The sequence below is a fragment of the Leucoraja erinacea genome, chromosome 13 (genome assembly GCF_028641065.1).
Source record: "Leucoraja erinacea ecotype New England chromosome 13, Leri_hhj_1, whole genome shotgun sequence".
Classification (NCBI taxonomy): domain Eukaryota; kingdom Metazoa; phylum Chordata; class Chondrichthyes; order Rajiformes; family Rajidae; genus Leucoraja; species Leucoraja erinaceus.
In genome coordinates this window covers 54,444,431-54,467,399 of record NC_073389.1, presented here as the reverse complement: position 1 = coordinate 54,467,399, position 22,969 = coordinate 54,444,431, and the positions used below count along the sequence as shown (strand labels likewise).

The 22,969-nt window shown below is 47.3% G+C and overlaps 1 protein-coding gene across 1 annotated transcript in view; it reads left to right on the top strand.

Moving 5' to 3' along the window:
- slc37a1 (solute carrier family 37 member 1) overlaps positions 1-22,969 on the top strand; it is a 67,413-nt gene that overhangs the window by 35,320 nt on the left and 9,124 nt on the right. Inside the window, exons 10-17 of the mRNA XM_055645273.1 lie at positions 2,540-2,635; positions 4,877-5,026; positions 8,975-9,065; positions 9,436-9,498; positions 10,802-10,887; positions 15,505-15,553; positions 19,604-19,677; positions 20,758-20,836. Coding sequence (XP_055501248.1) covers positions 2,540-2,635; positions 4,877-5,026; positions 8,975-9,065; positions 9,436-9,498; positions 10,802-10,887; positions 15,505-15,553; positions 19,604-19,677; positions 20,758-20,836 — 688 coding nt within the window. The remainder of the gene's footprint in view (positions 1-2,539; positions 2,636-4,876; positions 5,027-8,974; positions 9,066-9,435; positions 9,499-10,801; positions 10,888-15,504; positions 15,554-19,603; positions 19,678-20,757; positions 20,837-22,969) is intronic.

The following is a 22,969-nucleotide window of genomic DNA, read 5'->3' as shown; positions in this document are numbered from 1 at the left end:
TGCATTTGCCCACTCACTTTGCCTATCGAAGTCACCTTGCAGCCTCCTAGCATCCTCCTCGCAGCTAACACTGCCCCCCAGCTTCGTGTCATCCGCAAACTTGGAGATGTTGCATTCAATTCCCTCGTCCAAATCATCAATATATTAATAGAGTTGCTGCCTCACAGCGAATACAGCGCTGGAGACCCGTGTTCGATCCCGACTACGGGCGCTGTCTGTACGGAGTTTGTACGTTCTCCTCGTGAACTGCGTGGGTTTTTTCCAGAGATCTTTGTTTTCCTCCCACATTCCAAAGACGTACAGGTTTGTAGGTTCATTGGCTTGGTAAATGTAAAAACATTGTCCCTAGTGGGTGTAGGATAGTGTTAATGTGTGGGGATCGCTGGTCGGCGCGGACCCGGTGGGCCGAAGGGCCTGTTTCTGTGCTGTGTCTCTAAACTAAAAAAAAAATCCCAAATTGGCTCCTGCAAATTACCTTTATTGCCTAAGCCATGACTATATTCTGTAACCCCAGTGAGGTGAGAGGGGAAAGACTGATTCGGAACCTGAGAGGTAACATTTTCACTTGGGGTGGTGGGTGTATGGAATGAGCTGCCAGGGAGGTAGTGGAGGCAGGGACTATACATTTGGACTGGTGGATGGACAGGAAAGGTTTGGAAGGATATGGGGACATGAGTAAGAATGTGTTACAGGCTGGAGACAAATAAGAAGAAGAACAAATAGCAGAATGGTAGCTAAATATCCCGGTATTTAGTGTTCCTCAAGGTGATCTATCCACGGAGAATTGTCTAAGCCTGGCCACTCACTCTTCTCCCCTCTCCCATCAGGCAAAAGGATGTTTAGGAAGGAGATGCTAAATTTCTTTAGCCAGAGGGTGGTGAAGCTGTGGAACTCATTGCCACAGATGGCTGTGGAGGCCAAGTCGGTGGATATTTTTAAGGCAGAGATAGATAGATTCTTGATTACTACGGGTGTCAGAGTTTGCGGGGAGAAGGCAGGAGAATGGGGTTAGGAGGGAGAGATAGATCAGCCATGGTTGAATGGTGGAGTAGACTTGATGGGCCGAATGGCTTAATTCTATCACATTATGGAAGGGTATAGAAGTGTGAAAACACACACCTCCAGGTTCAGGGACAGTTTCTTCCCAGCTGTGATCAGGCAACTGAACCACCCTACCACAACCAGAGAGCAGTGCTGAACTACAATCTACCTCTTTGGTGACTCTAGATACAGTGACAGATGTTCATATCGTTTCAAGGATTCCTCCTTTCAGTCACTATGATTGAAGACGGGTTCAGGAGATAATGGAAACGCATTCACGAGCTCTCCACAAAACATTCAATGCTGTCCAAAGATAAATCTTCCAAACACAGTCTCTTAATTTTTTTAATATATTTTATTTTATTAGCAGTAAGTACAGTCATATGGCACCAAAGTGCCTAATATATATTTTCATAATACATTTTATGTACAACTTCTTTTTTTTTTTTTTATGTTACATTGAAAAAAGATGAGAATAAGAAAAAGAAGTTAGATAGTAAAGGATAGAAAGATGTGAAATATATAGTGTGTGAAGAAAGAAAACGAGTAAATGAAGAAAGTTGAGAGAGAAAATAAAATAAAAAAGAAAAGGAGATCATTATTTATAATCTTGACCAACCCTCGTCCAGTCCTGAAACAGTTATTTTTTTACAATTGTGTTGCACCATATGATTCCAAAAAAACGACGAATGGAGACCACAGTCTCTTAATTAATAGTTTCTTTATTGTAGCAGTAAACATAGAAACATAGAAACATAGACAATAGGTGCAGGAGTAGAGGCCATTCGGCCCTTCGAGCCTGCACCGCCATTCAATATGATCATGGCTGATCATCCAACTCCGTATCCCGTACCTGCCTTCTCTCCATACCCCCTGATCCCTTTAGCCACAAGGGCCACATCTAACTCCCTCTTAAATATAGCCAATGAACTGGCCTCAACTACCCTCTGTGGCAGAGAGTTCCAGAGATTCACCACTCTCTGTGTGAAAAACAGGAAGATATTCATCCAAGCGTCTTCTTGTTTAAGTACGTTTTGATCTTATTCATAGTTAAACTCGTGCATGGTGGAAAGCTGACCCCCCCCCCCCCCCCCCCCCCCCCCCCCCCCCCATGCTTCTTCAAACTAAACTAATACTACTAGGGCGCCTGTGCGAGAATCCCAGCCGCAAACTACGTATAAACCCCACGCACGTAATTACAGGCAGATAAAATATGAAGGTAACTGATTATAGTTCTAACATACTGAGTTAAGCTACACCTCGCACTATCCTTGATCGGACTTTGCTGGCTTTACCTTGCAGTAAACGTTATTCCCTTATCATGTATCTGTACACTGTAAACGGTTCGATTGTAATTCATGTGTTGTCTTTCCGCTGACTGGTTAGCACGCAGCACAAGCTTTTCACAGTACCTCGCGTGACAATAAACTCAACTAAAACTGAAACATTTGGATTGTAGTACCAGTAGTTATATTAAATGTTTTCCTCCTGTTCACAGAAGCCGTCCAAGTGCACGAACAGATGGGACGCACTTAAACACAGATGCCATGATGAGCAAAGCAAATACGACGCATTTATGGCTAGTGAAGAAAAAGTAAGTGTTCCCTGAAAGTGACGTTGCAGGTAGACAGGGTGGTGATGAAGGCTTTTTGCACGCTGGCCTTCCTTGAGTACAGGCACGGAAATCGCTGTCAAAAGATGGAGGGGACACAATTTCTTGGCGCACATACGCGAGGCTTCGGCCGTGGGCCCTGTGGACGGTAACATCGGGAGCTGACCTGGTTGGTGACCGACTCCGAACTCCAGCAACAGCAGCTTCGTCCGCCCCGAATCATGGGGCTTGAATCGGCCCGGCTTTAATTTTGATTTTAAGCCGCGCCGGGCGATGAAAGACCCCGCGAATGGGCCGATTCAGCCCTTAGAAAGCTTCTGGAAAAAGTCCGGATTACAAAACATGGGGGGGTGGACGTGTGTACCCCCCCCCCCCCCCCCCAATGTGCCCCCCAGGATTTCCGCCCCCTGATTGAGTATAGAATGTGTAGGAAAGAACTGCAGATGCTGGTTTATGGTTTCAATGTTTTTATTGGAAGCATTTGTACAGAAAACTTGACAATTTCACAGCTTTGTGAACAGCTTCAATTTTAACACTTTCCAAAAAGGACCTTAAATTAAAAAGAGAGAGAAAAAAGGAGGAGAGAGAGAAAAAAGGAAGAATAGAGGGGAGATCTACACCTATTGTGTATTGTCTATAATCAGAGCCGTCGGACAATGTGCAAACTCTACCAAGATTCGCACGCCAAGGAGTCTGCTCCAGGCCCTTCTTCAGACCGACCAAATGAGGAGACCAAAACTGCACACAATACTCCAGGTGTGGTCTCACCAGGGCCCTGTACAACTGCAGAACGACCCCATTGCTCCCTATACTCAACTCCTCTCGTTATGAAGGCCAACATGCCATTAGCTTTCTTCACTGCCTGCTGAACCTGCATGATTACCTTCACTGACTGATGTACTAGGACACCCAGGTCTCGTTGTACTTCCCCTTTTCCTAACCTGACACCATTGAGATAGATGTCAGCCGACTGTCTATCTGCCTTGATGGAAACACACATTCCCTGTGATGGAACCAAAGCAGGCGATACACTAGCGACTGACGGTATAAACCAGCATGTGATGTTCCTTCGTACATAACCTGACGTTCAGAAAAAAAACATTTTGAGTCCGTGGCAATGTTTTTATGCCCCTGATCTCAAATCCGCTCCTACTGCAAACATGAATGCACATAATTGAACCAAATACTGCCATAAACATTCATCAATGTCAGGCATCCACCAGTAAACACGATTTCCCTCGCTCCAGTACGTACTATAGAGTTTGTATTTTGCAATCTGTCCTCTTCACAGCTTAAGGATAAGGGGAAAATCCTTTTAAACCGAGATGAGAAGAACTTTTTTCACGCAGAGAGTGGTGAATCTCTGGAACTCTCTGCCACAGAGGGTAGTCGAGGCCAGTTCATTGGCTATATTTAAGAGGGTTAGATGTGGCCCTTGTGGCTAAGGGGATCAGGGGGTATGGAGAGAAGGCAGGTACGGGATACTGAGTTAGATGATCAGCCATGATCATATTGAATGGCGAATGGTGCAGGCTCGAAGGGCCGAATGGCCTACTCCTGCATCTAATTTCTATGTTTCTATGTTTCACCCCCGGATCTCCCAGTTTATTGTGATCTAGTCCTGGTTGCATTAGTGAGCGGTTTGCACTGGGCGCGGAGGCAAGTTTTCTTCACGCAAGAAGCTGTAAAACTTATTTTTCATTGGATGTTTTCAAGAGAGAGTTGGATTTAGCTCTTGGGGCTAATGGAATCGAGGGATATGAGGAGAAAGCAGGAACGGGGTACTGATTCTGGATGATCAGCCATGACGACAGGTGGCGCAATGGGCTAAGTGTTCGGCTGGCGACCGGAAGGTAGCCGGTTCGAATCCCGCTTGGAGTGCATACTGTCGTTGTGTCCTTGGGGCAAGACACTTCACCCACCTTTGCCTGTGTGTAAATGTAATGTAATTATCTGAAGCACTTTGGGGTCAATGCAAGTTGACTAAAAATGTGCTATATAAATAAGATTATTATTATTATTATTATTATTATGATCATATGTAATGGCGGTGCTGGCTCGAAGGGCCGAATGGCCTACTCCTGCACCTATTAGCTATGTTTGCGGATGGGACCCGGGTCTCTGGCACAGTGAGGCAGCAACTGCACTTTGTCATAAATGTATTATTTCTTTACAAACTAATCGTAACTGCTGATAACATGCTGATTTTTAAACTGTAAACAGGATCCAGAGAGGGAGTGTTTTTTGAAGGAGAGTGATGTCGGGGTTTTGGCCAAGTCCAATGGTTTAATGACCAGCCACGTTGTCACCGTCAACAGTGACAGAGGCAACAGGCCGGCCGCCATCAGCTTCCTCGGAGCCTTGAGAATCCCCGTAAGTATCTCCCCATCGGGACCGCAAATTCGCGGATCTTGTAGAAACATTTAGAATTCTTAAGGGATTGGGCAGGCTGGATGCAGGAAAAATTGGTTCCCACGTTGAGGGGAGTCCAGAACCAGGGGTCACACAGTTTAAGAGTAAGGGGTCGGCCATTTAGGACTGGGATGAGGAAAAACTTTTTCACCCAGAGAGTTGTGAATAGAAACATAGAAACATAGAAAGTAGGTGCGAGAGTAGACCACCAGGTCCGTCGAGCCCGCACCGCCATTCGCTCATGGCTGAACACTAAACAGACACACTTACCCACAAACAGTAGACACAAGACACAGAACACAAGACACTACCCTCCCCTTTATACCGCTATCACCCCTCTCCACCCCAAGAACCTCGTGATCTCCTGGGGGAGGCAAAAAAACGGATAAAAAACCCAGGTCCAATTCGGGAAAAAAAAATCCGGGAAATTCCTCTCCGACCCCAATCCAGGCGATCGACACTTGTCCAGGAGATCACTCAGGTCTTACTATACTAACCATACCTAGGTCCATATCCCTGCCCTCTCCCCGTAGCCCCTTATCCCCTTGGCAGCTAAAAAACCATCTATTTTAGTCTTAAATATATTTAAAGTTTCTGCTTCCACTGCTCCCTGGGGCAGTGAATTCCATAAATTAACCACCCTCTGGGTGAAGAAGTTCTTCCTCATCTCAGTTTTAAAAGAGCCCCCCCTTATTCTGCAACTATGTCCCCTAGTTCTAGTTTCCCCGATCATTGGGAACATCCTCAGTGCATCCACCCGATCAAGGCCCCTCACGATCTTATATGTTTCAATGAGATCGCCTCTCATTCTTCTAAACTCCAAAGAGTAGAGTTCCAGCCTACTTAACCTTTCCTTATATGTCAATCCCCTCATTGCAGGAATTAATCTTGTAAACCTTCGCTGCACTGCCTCCAGGGCTAGTACATCCTTTCTTAAGTATGGACCCCAGAACTGTACACAGTATTCCAAATGTGGTCTCACTAATACTGTGTACAGCTGCAGCAAGACCTCCGTGTTTTTATACTCAATCCCCCTAGCAATAAAGGCCAAAACTCCATTGGCCTTCCTGATTGCTTGCTGCACCTGCATACTAACTTTCAGTGATTCATGTACTAATACCCCTAGATCCCTTTGCGTTGCATTACAACGCAGCTCCTCCTCATTTAGAAAATAACTTGCCCTATCATTTTTTTTCCCAAAGTGAATGACTTCACATTTATTAGTATTAAATTTCATCTGCCAAGTTGTTGCCCACTCACCTAGCTTATCTATATCCTTTTGCAGACTCTTCCTATCCTCCTCATCCCCTACTTTTCCTCCCATTTTTGTATCGTCCGCAAATTTTGTGGAATTCTCTGCCACAGAAAGCAGTGGAGGCCAATTCACCGGATGTTTTCAAGAGAGAGTTAGATTTAGCTCTTAGCACTAATGGATCAAGGGATATGGGGAGAAAGCAGGAACGGGGGACTGATTCTGGACGATCAGCCATGATCATATTGAATGACGGTGCTGGCTCGACGGGCCGAATGGCCTATTCCTGCACCTATTATTCCATGTTCTATGTTTCTATTCAGGGACAGTTTCTTCCCAGCTGTTTTGGGGCAACTGAATCATCCTTCCATAACTAGAGAGTGGTCCTGACCTCCCAGCTACCTCATTGGAGACCCTTGGACTATCTTCAATCAGACTTTACTGGACTTTATCTTACACTAAACGTTATCCCCTTTACCCTGTGTCTGTACACCGTGGACAGCTCGATTGTAAACGTGTATAGTCTTTCCGCTGACTGGATAGCACGAAACATAAAAGCTTTTCACTGTACCACAGTATACTAGAGAAAACAATAAAGTAAACTCGAGTAACACTCCCCCACCCCCACCCAGATGCACACACCCGTATAAACAAACCCCCAGCCCTGTCACCCTGTTCCTCCACACAGTCATCTGCCATCCCCGAGTCCTCCATTCCCCCTTTTACCTCCCCTTGTATCAAGTCAAGTCAAGTCAAGTCAAGTTTATTTGTCACATACACATACGAGATGTGCAGTGAAATGAAAGTGGCAATGCTCGCGGAACAACAAAACAACCAAACAAATTATAAACACAATCATAACACACATATTATTTTACATAATAAATAATAGAAGGAAAAACGTTCTGGAGAGTTAGTCCCTGGTGAGAAAGGCGTTTACAGTCCGAATTGCTTCTGGGAAGAAACTCCTTCTCAACCTCTCCGTTCTCACTGCATGGCAACGGAGGCGTTTGCCTGACCGTAGCGGCTGGAACAGTCCGTTGCAGGGGTGGAAGAGGTCTCTCATGATTTTGTTTGCTCTGGAGTTGCACCTCCTGTTGTATAGTTCCTGCAGGGGGGTGAGTGAAGTTCCCATAGTGCGTTCGGCCGAACGCACTACTCTCTGCAGAGCCTTCTTGTCCTTGGCAGAGCAATTCCCAAACCAGATGGTAATGTTCCCGGACAAGATGCTTTCCACCGCCGCTGCGTAGAAGCACTGGAGGATCCTCGGAGACACTCTGAATTTCCTCAATTGCCTGAGATGGTAAAGGCGCTGCCTTGCCTTACTCACGAGTGCTGAGGCGTGTGATGACCATGTCATATCCTCAGAGATGTGGACTCCCAGATATTTAAAACAGTTCACCCTATCCACAGGATCCCCATTTATACTCAATGGAGTGTACGTCCTCGGATGATGTGCCCTCCTAAAGTCCATGATCAGCTCCTTCGTTTTTTTGATGTTCAAGAGGAGGCTGTTCTCCTGGCACCAGAGTGCTAGATCAGCCACCTCCTCCCGGTAGGCCCTCTCATCATTGTCTGAGATCAGGCCCACCACCACAGTGTCATCAGCAAACTTAATTATTGAATTGGAGCTGAACCTAGCCACACAGTCATGTGTGTACAGGGAGTACAATAGGGGGCTGAGGACGCAACCCTGGGGCGATCCTGTGCTCAGGGTGAGGGACTCCGATGTATTCCCTCCCATCTTGACTACCTGGGGCCTGGCGGTGAGAAAGTCCAGGACCCAGGCACACAGGGAGGTGTTGAGCCCCAATTCCAGTAGCTTCCCGGCCAGTCTGGTGGGGACTATCGTGTTGAAGGCTGAACTGTAGTCTATGAACAGCATCCTCACGTAGCCCCCCTTCTGGCTGTCCAGATGGGAGAGAGCGGTGTGCAAGACCTGGGAGACCGCATCGTCCGTGGACCTGTTCGGACGGTATGCGAACTGCAACGGGTCCATGTTCCGAGGGAGGAAGGCGCAGATGTGATTCTTCACCAGCCTCTCAAAGCATTTCATGACTACCGAGGTAAGGGCCACCGGACGGTAGTCATTGAGACAGGCTGGGGAGGCATTTTTTGGTACCGGTACGATGATGGATTTTTTGAAGCAGGCAGGGACCACGGACTTGTCCAGGGAGAGGTTGAATAATGTAGTGAGCACTGGAGCTAGCTGCGTAGCACAGGACTTGAGTACTCGCCCCGAGATGCCATCGGGGCCTGCAGCTTTTCTTGTGTTCACCCGTGTCAGTGCCCATCCACCCACCTCACTCCCTCTAGTTTTACATTCCACTCCTCTTTATCTGCCACCCTCTCATCTCCTCGTCAACTCCACCTTTACCACTTACTCCACCCATCTGCCTATCACCCCCTCCCTCACCTGTATTCACCTATCACTTGCCAGGCTTTCTTTCTCCTCCACACCCCATTTTCAGCTCCTCCCAGCGTGGGGGTGAGGGGGGGGGGGGGGGTGGGGGGGGAAGAGGTGTGCATCTTCACACTCCTGTACCTCTTGCCTGATGGGAGAGGGGAGAAGAGGGAGTGACCGGGGTGAGTGTAAAATGGGGCCTCTGTTCCCAGGACGGTGCTGTAATGCCGGTGCGGTGGCTTGTCTTTTGCAGGGCGTGGTGGAGTTCTCCTTGTGTCTGCTCTTTGCCAAACTCGTCAGCTACACCTTCCTCTTCTGGCTGCCAATGTACCTGGCCAACAAAGGTGAGTGCAGTGTCGCTGGTGATCGCCCACGTGGCTACCAGCTGCCAATGTACCATGCCAACAAAGGTGAGGGGCAGCGTTGTTCACAGTAGCCCACGTGGCTACCAGCTGGAGATCGGTGGGACTTGGAGAGTCACTGATAGTCACACAGATCAGAAACTGGCCTCACTGCCCAACTCATTCCGGCAATTTTTAACAATTAAATATTAAATACGTTTGGAACTAAAATCTGGTATCTAAATATCAAATTACTTGTAGTGATTTTTATTTTTTCATTCTTGGTTTAAAGGGTACACTAATCCTGCCATTTTTAAAATCGATTACAGATGAAATATTTAGGTATTAAACAATTGGTTTATTTTATTTCCAGAACATATTGATGCCAAAAAAGCTGGAGATCTGTCGACGCTGTTTGACGTGGGTGGAATTATAGGTACGGTTTAGTTTAGTTTAGAGACAGAGCACGGAAACAGGCCCATCGCCCACCGAGTCCGTGCCGACCAGGGAGCACCTGCATATTATCACCCCCACACACACCGGGGACAGTTTTACATGTACACCACGCTAATTAACCTAAAAACCTGCACGTCTTTGGAGTGTGGGAGGAAATCGAAGGTCTTGGCGAAAACCCACGCAGGTCACGGGGAGAACGTGCAAACTCCGTACAGGCAGAGCCCGTAGTCGGGATGGAAACCGGGTCTCTGGCGCTGCAAGTGCTGTAAGGCAGCAACTCTACTGCTGTGCCACCTAAGTTCCACCAAATTATTTGTAATAAGGAGATTATATCTTTTATTTCTTGATTAAAGGGGCACTCTGAATGTTTCAGATCGCAGTTCCAAGCAGTGGCCATTAGCAGGGACCGAACCTTATTTGAGTTGTGTGATTCGTTTAGTTTAGAGATACAGCACGGAAACGGGCCCTTCGGCCCACCGAGTCTGTGCCGACCAGAGATTCCCCCCCCTTCATCAACATTATCTAGCAGATAAACGTAATAAAACGGAACTGGGGATGATGGTCTATACCAAAGATAGACCAAAATGCTGGAGTAACTCGGCACGTCAGGCAGCTTCTTTGGAGAACATGGATTGGTGACATTTTATTATAATAATAATAATAATAAATCCTTTATTTCGAACAGACTAAAAAATAAAAAGCAAGTATGAAACGGCATACAAAAAAACCAAGAATATATATAAATAAACAATATTTATAAATAAATTAAATCGTATATGTCTGAAAAGGTGCAGGAAGAAGCCAAAGTTTATTAATTCCCACCCTTTATTTAACTGCTTATAATTATCTTATACATATTTAGCAGCTATAAACACTTATTTCCATATGTACAAATTATTTACATTTCTACACTAATCAAATAGTTGCAAAGCCATACAAAGCTATTTGGAGTTGGAATCCTTCTTCTGACTGGCTGCTGGGGAGAGAGGAGGGGAATAAATGGAAGCTAATTGGGACCGCACGTGTCCCACTTGGGCTCACGCCTGTCTCTATCCAACAGTCAGCCAATCGGGGAATGTAGTTGGCCGAGTTTATCTGTTGCCAGCACTGATTGGTCCTGTTTGATTTCTTCCCTTAAAGTTTCGCTCCTCTCCCCCTCTCGCCCCCTCCCCCCCCCCCCCCCCCCCCCCCCCCCCCCAAATCAGGATGGAACCGGTGCCTGGCGCTGTGGGGCGCTGTGCCACCGTGCCACCGCTTATGCCTTTTTACTTCTTGTGCTTCAGGTGGGATCCTTGCAGGGGTGATATCGGATTGGACAAGGAAGCGGGCGACCACCTGTGGAGCAATGTTGCTGCTGGCAGCCCCCATGGTGAGTCCCGCTGCTAACGTTACCTCCAAACGCAAGTAGCGGCAGCTCTCCGTCTCACTGTGGACAATGGACAACTGGTGCAGCAGGAGGTGGTCATTCGGCCCTTTGAGCCAGCACCGCCATTCAATGTGATCATGGCTGATCATTCCCAATCAGTACCCTGATCCTGCCTACTCCCCATATCCCCTGACTCCGCTATCTTTAAGAGCCCTATCTAACTCTCTCTTGACAGCATCTAGAGAACCGGCCTCCACTGCCCTCTGAGGCAGAGATGGATCAGATGTACAGCGTGGACACTCAACCATCCATCACCCGTTCAGACTCGCTCTACGTTATCCCACTTCCTCATCTACTCCACATAAACCAGGCGTGTGGGAAGGACCTGTAGATGCTGGTTCATAACGTCGATATCCCCCTCCCACTCCACCACTGTACTGGCCCCCTCTAACGCACCTTGGCTATATTTAAAGTGGAGATTGACAGCAGGCGGTGGAGGCTAAGTCAGTGGATATATTTAAAGCAGAGATAGATAGTGCGGGTGTTGATTAGTGCGGGTGTCAGAGGTCACGGGGAGAAGGCAGGAGAATGGGGTTAGGAGGGAGAGATAGATCAGCCATGATTGAATGGCCTAATTCCACTCCTATTCCTTATGACCGTAAGAGATTCTTGTGTAGGAAGGAACTGCAAATGCTGGTTTACATTGAAGATAGACACCAAATGCTGGAGTAACTCAGTGGGTGAGTAGGAGATGTTTCAGGTCAGCAGTCTTCTCTAGACTGGCCAGGACTGGATAGTCTGAAGAAGAGTTCTGACCCAAAGACATAATCGATTATTTTTCTGCAGAGGTATTGCCTGACCCGTTGAGTTACTCCAGTATTTTGTGTCGATCTTCCCTCCAAACCAGGAACACTTTCGGCCAATTAACCTACAAACCTGCAAGTCTTTGGGATGAGGGAGGAAACCGACTCGGTCACAGGGGGATCGTGCAAACTCCACACAGACGCTTATTGTTCGGTGAAGGTGTGATAGACACGGAATGCTGGAGCAACTCAGGCGGACAGGCAGCATCTCTGGAGACTAGGAATGGGTGACGTTTTGGCTCGAGACCCTTTGTCAGATAGATATAGATATAGATATGCCATTTATTGTCACTATACATGTACAGTGAAACTGAAAGCTGCTCGTACTCAGTGCATACATACAATTTTACACAAAAAACAAGAAACAGAAAACAAAACAGAAGGGAGATGGGGGGGGGGGGAATAGGTGCACAAATTCTGCGGCGCTACATACATATATACATATATACAGATGGAAGTCCGTGTTGGGCGGTGTAGTCAGTACATGTGTGAATTTGAATTTATAGTAGATATAATTCTCGGAAAGCAACTATTCCTGAGTCTGTTTGTCCTGGATTTGATGCACCTATAGCGCCTTCCAGAGGGCAGCAGGTCGAACAGTCCAAACGCAGGATGGGAGCTGTCTTTGGTGATCTTCTTTGCCCTGCTAAGGCAGCGGGAGATGTAGATGTCCATCAGGGAGGGGAGAGGGCAGCCAATGATCCTCTGCGCTGTCCTGGTTACCCTCTGAAGCCTCTCCCTGTCTGCCATGGTGCAGCTGCCATACCATGCTGTAATGCAGTATGTCAGCAGGCTCTCGATGGACGAGCGGTAGAAGGTCAGCAGCAGGTTAGAGTCCAGGTTGTGCTTCCTGAGGACCCTCAGGAAGTGCAGCCGCTGCTGAGCCTTCTTGATGACCGCTGTCGTGTTGTCCGTCCAGGAGATGTCAGCAGCGATATGGACGCCGAGAAACCGGAAGGTGTTGACCCTCTCCACACACTCGCCGTTGATGTGTAGGGGGGCTAAGTCGGTGCTGTGCCTCCTGAAGTCGACAATGAGCTCTTTTGTTTTCCTGGTGTTCAGAGCCAGATTGTTTTCTGAGCACCAGGTTGTCAACTTCAGGACTTCCTCTCTGTAGGCTGCCTCGTCTCCCTTTGAAATAAGTCCGACTACAGTAGTGTCGTCAGCAAATTTGACGATGCGGTTGTTGTTGTGGGCCGGACTACAGTCGTAGGTGTAGAGACAGTATAAGAGGGGGCTTAGCACACAGCCCTGTGGGGAACCGGTACTCAACCTGCGAGTGGAGGAGAGGTGGGGGCCGAGTCTCACAGTCTGGGGCCGGTTGGTGAGGAAATCCTTTATCCAGGCACATGTGACAGTGGGGAGGCCGAGAGTGACCAGTTTACCAATGAGAATGTCCGGAATGATTGTATTAAAGGCTGAACTAAAATCCACAAAGAGCATCCGGACGTAGCTCTGCCCCTGCTCCAGATGGCTCAGCACAGAGTGGAGAGCTACGGTGATGGCGTCTTCTGTGGATCTGTTTTGGCGATAGGCGAATTGGTGGGGGTCGAGGTCTGGTGGTAGATAGTCCTTGATGTGCTGGAGGACCAACCTCTCGAAGCACTTCGTGATTACCGGAGTGAGGGCCACAGGACGGTAGTCATTAAGGCTGGTGATGGTAGACTTCTTCGGCACAGGGACGATTGTGGCTGATTTTAGGCAGGACGGAATAACTGCCTGGGCCAGGGAGAGGTTGAAAATTCTGGTGAAGATGGCAGTGAGCTGGTGGGCGCACGCTTTGAGCACCTTACCAGGGACTCCATCTGGGCCGGTAGCCTTCTTGGGGTTCACTGCCAGGAGCACCCGTCTGACATCGTGTTCCCTGACAGTGAGTGGAGTAGTACAGGAGCTAGGTGAGGGTGGAAACAGACTCAGATGAGGGGGGGTGGGGCTCATTGTAACGTACCGACTAGTGAAAGGCCTGGATAGAGTGGATGTGGAGAGGATGTTCCCACTAGTCATCTTCTTATCGAGTCCACAGACAAGATTCAAAGTTGTGCAGCCGGAGCTGAACACGCTTGTCGGCATCTGCGTGCAATGGCGTGCGTCTTGCCGCTGCTTGTGCGTGGTGTTGGTAAGATTGGCGGAGACGGGCCGCGACACAAACGCTCCTTCCTTGACCCCTTCCCACTAGCGGGAGTCTAGGACCAGAGGTCACAGTCTCAGAATAAAAGGACGTGCCTTTAATGGGGAAGAGGAGGAATTTCTTCAGAAGCGGGTGGTGAATCTGCTTTTTGATTTAAATCTTTTTATTTGAATTTCACAGCAATTTGCATACATACAATGATAACAGACAGTGACAGTCAAGGCATAATTGTGCAACAGTATGTAAGCGACCCTCAAAGCTTACACACAGAGAGTGGTGAATCTCTGGAATTCTCTGCCACAGAGGGTAGTTGAGGCCAGTTCATTAGCTATATTTAAGAGGGAGTTAGATGTGGCCCTTGTGGCTAAGGGGATCAGGGGGTATGGAGAAAAGGCAGGTACGGGATACTGAGTTGGATGATCAGCCATGATCATATTGAATGGCGAATGGTGCAGGCTCGAAGGGCCGAATGGCCTCTACTCCTGCACCTAATTTCTATGTTTCTATGTTTCTAAAGCCCTTACCCTTACCCACCTTCAACCCACCCGAATCAGGAACCAAAAGGGGACAAACAACACTCACATACATACACATCCACACAAATATGGTAAGATAAACAAAACAAAAAGTACTAAAAAATAAAAAAAATAAAATAAAAAAAAGGGGGTCACTAATAACAGTAAATAAGTAAGTAATTAAATAAATAAGTGTGTAGGGAGGTGGGGGGGTTAAGGGGAGAGCAGCCGCAGTAGAGCAGAACAATGGTGGAGAGCACTCGGTCCTCTTCCGAGTCCGGGGACAAGTTGAGAGAGTTAACCTCTTTTTTAAAAAATTTAATTTTTTTTTTGTTTTTATTAGAAGCAATTGTACAAAGATAAAACATTCGGCATCTAAAAATGATACAATTATTGTACAGCTTCATTTTTAACTTATAACCTGAAAATGAAAGAAAAGAAGAGAATGAGAGAACAAGAGAGGGAAAAGATAGCTGGACAAAGCACAAAGTCTCCTTTGCCCTAGACTACCACAGTAGTGCGGAGCGGCCAAATAGAAAGTTAAAAGAAGAGATAAGCGAAAAATAAAAAAGGAAAGTGGAGAGGGTGGTGAATCTGATTGGGGATGATCAGCCATGATCATATTGAATGGCGGTGCTGGCTCAAAGGGCCGAATGGCCTACTCCTACACCAAGAAGGGTTTCGGCCCGAAACGTCGCCTATTTCCTTCGCTCCATAGATGCTCCATAGATGCACCCGCTGAGTTTCTCCAGCAATTTTGTGTACTCCTGCACCTATTGTCTATTGTCTCTAAGCTCTGCCCTTCAACTCATTCTTCCCATGATAATGTTATTACTGCCTGGCCAACCATTAGACAGCATATTACTCTGTTTATTGTTTATTCCCTGTAGATTTTAGTGATTTTTTGACAACTACCTGCTTGTTCATTGCTGCCGAGAGCAATGTTCTATTGGCAGACGTGTCAGCTTGCCTGGTTTTACACCTTGTACACCACAGGGGATCCTGTTACCAGGGTGGCTTTCCTTGCTTGGATCCTGTTCTTTATATGTGACGCTAGCTGACATGTATCTGTTGCTGCGAATAAAGTCTGAATGCTGTGTTTGTCTTCCTGCAGCTTTATACATTCTCTGCGGTCGGTGACATGGGTCTGAAAACCATCATTGGTGAGTTGAAAGGTGGTCCGACTGAGGGTGTGAGATGCGTCGCGTTGTATTTCATGTGGATTTTACTCTTGATGCAAATCCCTGGGGATATTTGCTGAAAGTATGTGACACACACCCGGTCCAGTAGGAGGGATGTACACAGTTTAGTTTTTAATTTGGTTTAGAGATACGGCACGGAAACAGGCCCTTCGGCCCACCGAGTCCATGCTGACCAGCGATCCCCGCACACTAACACCATCCCACACACACTAGGGACAATTTACACTTATACCAAGCCAATTAACCTGCAAACCTGTACGTCTTGTGACCCTTCGATTTTCCAGCATCTGCAGTTCCTTCTTAACCTGTACATCTTTCCTGTATGCTTTCAAGAGAGAGCTAGATAGGGCTCTTAAAAATAGCGGAGTCAGGGGATATGGGGAGAAGGCAGGAACGGGGTACTGATTGGGGATGATCAACCATGATCACATTGAATGGCGGTGCTGGCTCGAAGGGCCGAAAGGCCTCTACTCCTGCACCTGTTGTCTATTGTCTTTGGAGAATGGGAGGAAACCGGAGCACCCATAGACAACCCACGCCAGTCAATTGATGGCTAATTGTCTAGGTAGTTGTCGCTAGTTTTGTGTAGGATGGTGTTAGTGTGCGGGGATCGCTGGCCGGCGAGGAAGCGGTATATTACTCGACTAAACTCAGCGGGTCGGGCACCAACCGGGGAGCGAATGGACAGGTGACGTTTCTGGTCATGACCCTTCTTCAGACCTCGTTGCTGTGAAGTCTGCAGCCAAACCAACTCCAACACAAGGAAGCTGGGATGTAATGTTAAAATTGTACAAGGCATTGGTGAGACCAAATCTGGGGTATGGTGTACAATTTTGGTCGCCCAATTATAGGAAGGATGTCAACAAAATAGAGAGAGTACAGAGGAGATTTACTAGAATGTTGCCTGGGTTTCAACAACTAAGTTACAGAGATAGGTTGAATAAGTTAGGTCTTTATTCTCTGGAGCGCAGAAGGTTAAGGGGGGGACTTGATAGACGTCTTTAAAATGATGAGAGGGATAGACAGAGTTGATGTGGACCAGCTTTTCCCATTGAGAATAGGGAAGATTCAAACAAGAGGACATGACTTCAGAATTAAGGGACAGAAGTTTAGGGGTAACACGAGGGGGAACTTCTTTACTCAGAGAGTGGTAGCGGTGTGGAATGAGCTTCCAGTGGAAGTGGTGGAGGCAGGTTCGTTGGTATCATTTAAAAATAAATTGGATAGGCATATGGATGAGAAGGGAATGGAGGGTTATGGTATGAATGCAGGCAGGTGGGACTAAGGGAAAAAAAAGTTGTTCGGCACGGACTTGTGGGGCCGAGATGGCCTGTTTCCGTGCTGTAATTGTTATATGGTTATAATGCATAGTCTCCAGTTTGAAAATATATTTGTAATCACCCCCTTGTAAAACGGAGAGAAAATAACAATAGCTTAGAAACATAGAAACATAGAACATAGAAATTAGGTGCAGGAGTAGGCCATTCGGCCCTTCGAGCCTGCACCGCCATTCAATATGATCATGGCTGATCATCCAACTCAGTATTCCGTACCTGCCTTCTCTCCATACCTCGATCCCCTTAGCCACAAGGGCCACATCTAACTCCCTCTTAAATATAGCCAATGAACTGGCCTCAACTACCCTCTGTGGCAGAGAGTTCCAGAGATTCACCACTCTCTGTGTGAAAAAAATGGATGGAGTGGATGTGGAGAGGATGTTTCCACTTGTAGGAGAGTCTAGGACCAGAGGTCACAGCCTCAGAGATAAAGGGCGCTCTTTTAGAAAGGAGGTGAGGAAGAATTTATTTAGTCAGAGGGTGGTGAATCTGTGGAATTCTTTGCCACAGACGGCTGCGGAGGCCACGAGTCAGTGGATACTTTTAATGCAGAGATAACTAATTTCTTAATTAGTATGGGTGTCAAGAGTTATGGGGAGAAGGCAGGAGAATGGGGTTACGAGGAAGAGAGAGATTGAATGGCAGAGTGGACTTAATGGGCCGAATGGCCTAATTCTGCTCCTATCACTTCTGACCTTATGACAATATTCCGTGTTTGGTAGACAAAAATGGTGGAGAAACTCAGCGGGTGCAGCAGCATCTGTGGAGCGAAGGAAATAGGCAACGTTTCGGGCCGAAACCCTGAAGGAAATAGGCAACGTTTCGGGCCGAAACCCTGAAGGAAATAGGCAACGTTTCGGGCCTGAAACCCTGAAGGAAATAGGCAACGTTTCGGGCCGAAACCCTGAAGGAAATAGGCAACGTTGCCTATTTCCTTCGCTCCATAGACGCTGCTGCACCCGCTGAGTTTCTCCAGCATTTTTGTCTACCTTCAATTTTCTAGCATCTGCAGTTCCTTCTTAAACATTCTGTGTTTGGTTGCTGATTTTGGGTAGCACCTTCCACAGAATGATCTAATCTCCCACCCTCATTGGCAAGAGATTGTTTGCTGTAATCTTCACACCACCTCATTCCCATTTGGGCTTTCCATCTCAAAATTATCCCTAGAAAGGTTTCCTGCCTCTGCCTCTTCCCCTTGCGTCACCAGGCGACAACCTACGACAGCACCTACGTCGGGAGAAGTCGAGCTACGCTCATTGGCGCTGAAGATTTTTGAACGTGTTTAAAATCCAACGGCGACCCGAAAGACGCTACGCCTCTGGGCGACTGAGGAGACGACTCGCAACCACACAGGCGACACCCCGGAGACCATGGGGCCTAGTTGCCTGTAGTCGCCTAAAAAAATCGCCTGTGGAACAGCCTCTTTAGTTCTGCCAGAGTGAGCAACAGCGGAAATTGGAGGAACAGCTCCTCGTATTCCGCCTGGGTTGCTTGTATCCGGATGGCATTAACATTGAATTCTCCCAATTTTGCTAGCCCTTGCTGTCTCCTCCCCTTCCTTAACCCTCTAGCTGTCTCCTCCCACCCTCCCATCCGCCCGCCCTCGGGCTCCTCCTCCTCCCCTTTTCCTTCCTTCTCCCCCCCCCCCCCCCCCCCAACCCCCCATCAGTCTGAAGAAGGGTTTCGGCCCGAAACGTCGCCTATTTCCTTCACTCCATAGATGCTGCCGCACCCGCTGAGTTTCTCCAGCAATTTTGTGTACCTTCGATCTTCCAGCATCTGCAGTTCCTTCTTGAACAGGCTCTTTAGTCTTCTAGTTCTTCTTCTTGCGTATGGCGTGCACAGCCGAAAGTTGCCGGATAGCTTGTTCTATTTGATCTTATTTGATTGTGTGCACACACATTTGATTGCATTCGTCGAAACGGGGCAGATGGTTGCAATCTTCCTCCCCGCTCTTTAGTCTGATGAAGGGTCGCCCAATCCTTTTCTTCACAGATGCTGCCTGTCCGGATGAGTTACTCCAGCTTTTTGTGTCTATCGTCAGGTGTAAACCCGCATCTGCATTTCCTTCTTGCACGTATTGTCTGGTGTGATTGGAGAGCATGCTAAATAAAGCTTTACTCTGTAACTGGGTGCAGGTGACAACAAAATAGAGAGAGTACAGAGGAGATTTACTAGAATGTTGCCTGGGTTTCAACAACTAAGTTACAGAGAAAGGTTGAATAAGTTAGGTCTTTATTCTCTGGAGCGCAGAATGTTAAGGGGGGACTTGATAGAGGTCTTTAAAATGATGAGAGGGATAGACAGAGTTGATGTGGACAAGCTTTTTCCCTTTGAGAATAGGGAAGATTCAAACAAGAGGACATGACTTCAGAATTAAGGGACAGAAGTTTAGGGGTAACATGAGGGGGAACTTCTTTACTCAGAGAGTGGTAGCGGTGTGGAATGAGCTTCCAGTGGAAGTGGTGGTGGCAGGTTCATTGGTATCATTTAAAAATAAATTGGATAGGCATATGGATGAGAAGGGAATGGAGGGTTATGGTATGAGTGCAGGCAGGTGGGACTAAGGGAAAAAAGTTATTCGGCACGTACTTGTAGGGCCGAGATGGCCTGTTTCCGTGCTGTAATTGTTGTATGGTTATATGGTTATAACGCTGCGCTTTCTGCTCCACAGTGATGCTGATTGTTTGCGGGGCATTGGTGAATGGACCGTACGCACTGATCACAACTGCAGTGTCTGCTGATTTGGTGAGTGATTACGTCCAGCAGCAACAGGGCGCACGGTGGCGCAGCAGTCGAGTTGCTGCCTCTTTCCCACCACTCCACTTCCAGGTCCCTCAGATCGGCCGACTTGGGGTTACTGACCATCCCGCGGTCTAGGCCAAGTCAAGTCAAGTCAAGTTTATTTGTCACATACACATACGAGATGTGCAGTGAAATGAAAGTGGCAATGCTCGCGGACTTTTGTGCAAAAGACAAACAACAAAACAACCAAACAAACTATAAACACAATCATAACACACATATTCTTTTACATAATAAATAATGGAAGGAAAAACGTTCTGTAGAGTTAGTCCCTGGTGAGATAGGCGTTTACAGTCCGAATGGCCTCTGGGAAGAAACTCCTTCTCAACCTCTCCGTTCTCACCGCATGGCAACAGAGGCGTTTTCCCGACCGTAGCAGCTGGAACAGTCCGTTGCAGGGGTGGAAGGGGTCTCCCATGATTTTGTTTGCTCTGGAGTTGCACCTCCTGTTGTATAGTTCCTGCAGGGGGGTGAGGCATAAGCTCGGGGGCGACCGGGCTTTTGCAGTTGCAGCTCCTAGACTGTGGAACAGCAGCATCCCTCTTCCCATCAGAACTGCTCCCTCCATCAACTCTTTTAAGTCTAGACTTAAAACTCATTTCTACTCTCAAGCCTTTGTAAAGGTCGTCTGAGGGAGCGCTGTATGTATTTATGTATGTATTGTTAGATCTATGTACCACTGTATGTAGCACATTAGTACCTGCACTGATATAAAGCACTTTGGTCAACGAGAGTTGTTTTTAAATGTGCTATAGAAATAAAATTGGCCTTACTTGACTGCACCAGAGACCCGGGTTTGATCCTGACTATGGGGGCGGGTGTGCACGCGGTTTGCACGTTCTCCCCGTGACCCACGTGGGTTTTCTCTGGGATCTCCGGTTTCCTCCCACACTCCAAAGATGGGCGGTCGGCGCGGACTCGGTGGGCCGAAGGGCCTGTTTCTGCGCTGTATCTCTAAATGGCAACAGATTTGAGGGCTGTGGGCGGTGATTCTGTTAACTCCTGGATGGTTTCTGATTTCAGGGCACACACAAGAGCTTGACAGGAAATTCCAAAGCCTTGTCCACTGTGACTGCCATCATTGATGGGACCGGTTCCATAGGTGAGGCCGCAGTTCGAGTATTGTGTTCAGTTCTGGGCACCATGTTATGTCAGAGATGTTGTCAAGCTGGAAAGGCTACAGAGAAGATTTACGAGGATGTTGCTGTACATACGCTCTTCTCAATCTTACCCCCTAGTCTAGTTCAGTCAAAAACCACCGAGTCAAACACTGGAACAACTAATCTTTACTTTTAGATTGAACAGCAAATTCCCCTATACGATACCTAAACCATCGCGGGTTCGATCCTTGTATCTGCCTGGCCAAGCCTTTCAGCCTCGTGCAAGCAGAAACACTCCAAAAGGTCACGCAGTCCCAAGCGCTCCTCCAGAACAGCGACACTGATCTAAGATGGAGCCACCTTTTATCGGTCCACGAAACCTTGAGGGGCCGAAATACATAGGGGTGGCCTCTTTACAATCTAATCAAACATTCTAATTACATCATTAATTACATTATTGACAGTTCCCCAAACCAATAACAGAGTCTCCCATGCATTGTCTCTAGGGGAAGCTTCTGGAAGGAAGCTGAGTAATGCAACATTTACCCTGAAATTCAAACAAACCTGCCAGGGCTTAACACTTTTAACCAATCAACAAGCAGCAGGGTAACTATCTCGCAACATTATTTACACTATTTACAATTCGTTTGTAGCAAATCAATCACATCAATGCATTTAAGTTTATTTGCAGAGTTTTTATACATTTTATCAATTAAGGGGAAATGAGAACACCTGGATCTCTTACCATCCTGCATATCAATCTGGGCTTAGACTGGCTAGCACCATCCCCAGCCTGTAAATTTCCACTGACAAAGGTTAAGCAATCCTCCATTTTATGGTGTCTTTAATTTGGTCAATATTAACATTGCCAGGACCAGAGGGTCTGAGCTATAGGGAGAGGTTGTGTAGGCTGGGACTCTATACCTTGGAGCGCAAAAGGATGAGGGGTGATCTTATTGAGGTGTGTAATATCATGAGAGGAATAGATCGGGTAGGTGCACAGTCGCTAGCCCAGAGTGGGGGAATCGAGGTCCAGAGGACATAGGTTTAAGGTGAAGATACTAGAGGACCTAGTATCTTTGGTTTAAGGCGAAGGGGAAAAGATTTAATAGGAATCTGAGGGGTAAACATTTGCACACAAAGGGTGGTGGGTGTATGGAACAAGCTGGCAGAGGAGGTAGTTGATGCTGGGACTATCGCAACATTTAAGAAACAGTTAGACGGGTACATGGACAGGACAGGTTTGGAGGTATATGGGACAAACGCAGGCAGCTGGGAAATGTTGGCCGGCGTGGGCAAGTTGGGCCGAAGGGTCTGTTTCCACACTCTGACTCCATGACTAATAACGCAAACACTTTAAAGAGGCAGATGAATGGCAGGCGATGTTAGATGACACAAGGTAACACCTTAGATTGAGAAACTGCAAACATGTTTGTGGTGTGAAATCCCCACTGCTCCTGCTAGGAATTGGCGGCACTCTCAGACTGACAGACAAGCCAGAGAGAGTCACGGGTGTTTAATTGTCAATGGTTGTGGCGACGCAGTGGGTAGAGCTGCTACATCCCAGCGGCAGAGACCTGGGTCCCACCCTGACCTTGGGTGCTGTCTGTACGCAGTTTGTACAATCTCCCCGTGACCTGCGCGGGTTTTCTCCGGATTTTCCGGTTTAGTCTCGCATTCTAAGACGTGCATGTATGTAGGTTAATTTGCATCTGTAAATTGTTATGGCTAGCACTAGCGTGCTGGTGATCGATGGTCGGTGCGGACTCCATGGGCCGAAGGTCCTGTTTCCATGCTGTATTCCTAAACTAAAGATGTACCAATAATTGATCAATGAAATTCTACCTGCAGCAACAACAGGCCTGTACATGCAGTACACGCTGAATATATAATAATCAATAATACAATAAAATATTAACTAATACTTCAACCATAACAGTGCAAAGAACAAATTCCGTACTGCAACCAAACACACAGTTTGTAGATCACAGTTGCTGAGGTTTGTTGTGCAGTGTTCAAGAGCATGATGGTTGTTGTGGAGAAGCTGTTCTTGAACCTGGTGGTCCTGGTTTTCGGGCTCCTGTACCTTCCTTATAGACAATAGGTGCAGGAGTAGGCCATTCTGCCCCTCAAGC